This window comes from Arabidopsis lyrata, assembly GCF_000004255.2.
Source record: "Arabidopsis lyrata subsp. lyrata unplaced genomic scaffold ARALYscaffold_269, whole genome shotgun sequence".
Classification (NCBI taxonomy): Eukaryota; Viridiplantae; Streptophyta; class Magnoliopsida; order Brassicales; family Brassicaceae; genus Arabidopsis; species Arabidopsis lyrata.
The window spans coordinates 1-4,106 of NW_003302360.1; the positions used below are offsets into that span (position 1 = coordinate 1).

At 35.5% G+C, this 4,106-nt stretch overlaps 3 protein-coding genes across 3 annotated transcripts in view; all 3 read left to right on the top strand.

Moving 5' to 3' along the window:
- Positions 1–12: 12 nt before the first annotated feature.
- LOC9298724 (histone H3.v1) lies at positions 13–666 on the top strand (the record flags this gene model as incomplete). The annotated part of the gene is made up of 2 exons (XM_021016121.1): positions 13–92; positions 207–666. Coding segments are annotated over 2 exons (357 nt in total), but the record flags the coding sequence as incomplete, so codon positions are not given.
- Positions 667–1,538: 872 nt separating this feature from the next.
- LOC9298728 lies at positions 1,539–2,704 on the top strand. Its single transcript, XM_002862599.2, has 5 exons — positions 1,539–1,699; positions 1,772–1,842; positions 1,940–2,028; positions 2,118–2,172; positions 2,287–2,704. Exons 1-5 carry the CDS (start codon positions 1,571–1,573, stop codon positions 2,570–2,572), a joined length of 630 nt encoding a protein of 209 aa, XP_002862645.1. The 5' UTR covers positions 1,539–1,570; the 3' UTR covers positions 2,573–2,704.
- A 951-nt stretch (positions 2,705–3,655) lies between these two features.
- LOC110225869 overlaps positions 3,656–4,106 on the top strand; it is a gene marked incomplete at its 5' end in the record, with an annotated part of 1,193 nt that continues 742 nt past the window's right edge. The window contains 3 exons of the mRNA XM_021016095.1: positions 3,656–3,790; positions 3,863–3,933; positions 4,031–4,106. The exon at positions 4,031–4,106 is cut by the window's right edge and continues 1 nt beyond it. Of these exons, the coding sequence (XP_020871754.1) occupies positions 3,656–3,790; positions 3,863–3,933; positions 4,031–4,106 (282 nt within the window). The remainder of the gene's footprint in view (positions 3,791–3,862; positions 3,934–4,030) is intronic.

Consider the following 4,106-nt stretch of genomic DNA (forward strand, 5'->3'; position numbering starts at 1 on the left):
TAGTGATCTTTTTTGGGTGTTGTTGTTTTTGTTTCAGTGGATGAATATGAGGAGACAACAACAATTGATGGTGAAACCATTTGTTCAAGCGTGTAAGTTTTCAGATTGGTGTATAAAATAGAGGTTTTTGTCATAAGTTTTCGACTGTGTGTTTGTATTTTTGGATGATAATACTGTTTATCTTGGGTTTTGGTCATTGCTTTTAGGTGGCCTTGTGCACGTTGGTATGCAGACCCGGATGCTTCGTTTCTAGACCCGCCACAATGCATCGAAGAAGAAGAAGATGAAGTAGAAGAAATGGAAGAAGTAGAAGAGGTTGAAGAAGAAGTTGAAGAAGTAGGAGAAGTAGAAGAAGTAGAAGAAGAACAAGAAGAGGTCATTGATTCAGCTTCTGCAGAGATACCCAATGGTGAAATCCCCAGTGGAGGTACTGTCTTAGAGGACACTTGTGATGTTGGCAAGAAACCAGATATGCCCATTTAGTTTTTTTGTTCTGTTTTTGGTGTTAACAATGTTTGTTGAACCTTTTGCTTAAGTTGATTTGCTTCTTTAGACCAATCATGTGAAACAAGTAGATATTTAACAACAATAGCTACTGCATTGTTGTTATCCATTATCTACATACAAATTCAAGTGATTGCTAGTGTAGTAGTCACTAGTCACATATATGCATCAATCATAGTACTACAGACTTTTTTAGTAAACACACCAAGAACTAGAAGAGTGGATCATGAAACTTTATTTTACTTACCAAAGGGACTGTTGGTGGGACGGTTTGATGTTTCTCCTCTTAGATAATTCACATTGCGGTCATTGATATTGCTCTCTGCAATTCTCATGGGTAATAACACATCTGCCATGAGCAAGTGAAAGGAAGAGGCTTTCTCTTTCAGCTGTGAGTTCTCGTGCAGGATTTGGTGGTTGCTTTCCAAGAAGTTGATGACTTTCTCATGCAAGTGATGATTCAACATCATGAGCTGTTTGACTTGTTGTTGCAGCTCTTCGATCTGCTTCTTTTTGCGCATACGTGACCTTCTTGCATATTCCCGGTTAGAGATGTTTCTAGAAGATTTTTTCAAACTATAATCTCATCTTAATGTATCAGAGGATTTTCAATCTAGTGGAGGTAATGGTCACTTACAAACTAATTTGCAGTTTTTAACTATACTACCTAAACTACAATACAACAATTTAGTTTTTAACGGTGCGTAGGCATATAATTACCTATTCTTATATAAATTTAGTATATACATATACACACAACAAATATCGTACTAAATTGATCAAATTCCGAAAGTAAAAAAAGCAACCGATTACGCGGAAATGTTTTTTGACACAAAATTACTTAATTATGTGGGAAAATATATAATATTTTATATTTAAATTAATAAATTTCAAATTACAAAAATGAATTTAATATAGAAGTATATAAAAGAAAAAAACCTAGTCTTCATAAATTGATTCTAATATAAAAAGTTGACAAAAAAACACCAAAGATAGTGTACAATCATAGTCACCGTCAATAGATTGAGTTTCAAAAATAAATTTCATTAAAAAAAACTGAAAACGTATGACTAGCGAGAGTGCTACATCTCCGGCGATTCGGCCTCCGCAGGTGGAGCAGCCACCGCCGCATGAGATTCCAGTCATCTCTGAACTCATTTCCGCCGCTCCTCCCTCTCCGGCGCCACAAATTACGGTACTCTCTCCGCTCTCTGTGCTCTCTCACAGAGTAATTTACACGATCTATAAAACTCTGATTGTATTGCAGATGATGGATATTGTGAATAGCAATGGAATTTTAACAGATCAATTGGTTGACGAAGAACCATCTTTTTACAAGTAATTTTGCTTTCATGAATTTTGAAAATTTCCATTCTTTGTGGTGCAATTGAAGAACCTAAAATTGAATGTTCACAAATACCAATTTCATTCTTAGGTATCTGGATAGCGATGAGTATGCTGAGAAGTATCGAAGATACGAAGCTGACTTTAGGAAGTATCTCATGGATAAGCACTTCTCTCAAGGTTATTAGTCTCATTGTTGTACTTGTTCTTGTGGTTAAGATTTCATTAAAAAATTGATCTTTTTTTGGGTGTTGTTGTTTTTGTTTCAGTGGATGAATATGAGGAGACAACAACAATTGATGGTGAAACCATTTGTTCAAGCGTGTAAGTTTTCAGATTGGTGTATAAAACAGAGGTTTTTGTCATAAGTTTTCGACTGTGTGTTTGTATTTTTGGATGATAATACTGTTTATCTTGGGTTTTGGTCATTGCTTTTAGGTGGCCATGTGCACGTTGGTATGCAGACCCGGATGCTTCGTTTCTAGACCCGCCACAATGCATCGAAGAAGAAGAAGATGAAGTAGAAGAAATGGAAGAAGTAGAAGAGGTTGAAGAAGAAGTTGAAGAAGTAGGAGAAGTAGGAGAGGTAGAAGAAGTAGAAGAAGAACAAGAAGAGGTCATTGATTCAGCTTCTGCAGAGATACCCAATGGTGAAATCCCCAATGGAGGTACTGTCTTAGAGGACACTTGTGATGTTGGCAAGAAACCAGATATGCCCATTTAGTTTTTTTTGTTCTGTTTTTGGTGTTAACAATGTTTGTTGAACCTTTTGCTTAAGTTGATTTGCTTCTTTAGACCAATCATGTGAAACAAGTAGATATTTAACAATAATAGCTACTGCATTGTTGTTATCCATTATCTACATACAAATTCAAGTGATTGTAAGTGTAGTAGTCACTAGTCACATATATGCATCAATCATAGTACTACAGACTTTTTTAGTAAACACACCAAGAACTAGAAGAGTGGATCATGAAACTTTATTTTACTTACCAAAGGGACTGTTGGTGGGACGGTTTGATGTTTCTCCTCTTAGATAATTCACATTGCGGTCATTGATATTGCTCTCTGCAATTCTCATGGGTAATAACACATCTGCCATGAGCAAGTGAAAGGAAGAGGCTTTCTCTTTCAGCTGTGAGTTCTCGTGCAGGATTTGGTGGTTGCTTTCCAAGAAGTTGATGACTTTCTCATGCAAGTGATGATTCAACATCATGAGCTGTTTGACTTGTTGTTGCAGCTCTTCGATCTGCTTCTTTTTGCGCATACGTGACCTTCTTGCATATTCCCGGTTAGAGATGTTTCTAGAAGATTTTTTCAAACTATAATCTCATCTTAATGTATCAGAGGATTTTCAATCTAGTGGAGGTAATGGTCACTTACAAACTAATTTGCAGTTTTTAACTATACTACCTAAACTACAATACAACAATTTAGTTTTTAACGGTGCGTAGGCATATAATTACCTATTCTTATATAAATTTAGTATATACATATACACACAACAAATATCGTACTAAATTGATCAAATTCCGAAAGTAAAAAAAGCAACCGATTACGCGGAAATGTTTTTTGACACAAAATTACTTAATTATGTGGGAAAATATATAATATTTTATATTTAAATTAATAAATTTCAAATTACAAAAATGAATTTAATATAGAAGTATATAAAAGAAAAAAACCTAGTCTTCATAAATTGATTCTAATATAAAAAGTTGACAAAAAAACACCAAAGATAGTGTACAATCATAGTCACCGTCAATAGATTGAGTTTTCAAAAATAAATTTCATAAAAAAAAACTGAAAACGTAAGACTAGCGAGAGTGCTACATCTCCGGCGATTCGGCCTCCGCAGGTGGAGCAGCCACCGCCGCATGAGATTCCAGTCATCTCTGAACTCATTTCCGCCGCTCCTCCCTCTCCGGCGCCACAAATTACGGTACTCTCTCCGCTCTTTGTGCTCTCTCACAGAGTAATTTACACGATCTATAAAACTCTGATTTTAGTGCAGATGATGGATATTGTGAATAGCAACGGAATTTTAACAGATCAATTGGTTGACGAAGAACCATCTTTTCACAAGTAATTTTGCTTTCATGAATTTTGAAAATTTCCATTCTTTGTGGTGCAATTGAAGAACCTAAAATTGAATGTTCACAAATACCAATTTCATTCTTAGGTATCTGGATAGCGATGAGTATGCTGAGAAGTATCGAAGATACGAAGCTGACTTTAGGAAGTATCTCATGGATAAG

Coding starts and splice junctions, on each gene's coding strand:
- LOC9298728 (XM_002862599.2), top strand. CDS start 1,571: ATGACTAGCGAGAGTGCTACATCTCCGGCGATTCGGCCTCCGCAGGTG. Junction 2,029..2,117: donor GGATAAGCACTTCTCTCAAG/GTTATTAGTCTC, acceptor TTTTTGTTTCAG/TGGATGAATATGAGGAGACA. Junction 2,173..2,286: donor GAAACCATTTGTTCAAGCGT/GTAAGTTTTCAG, acceptor CATTGCTTTTAG/GTGGCCATGTGCACGTTGGT.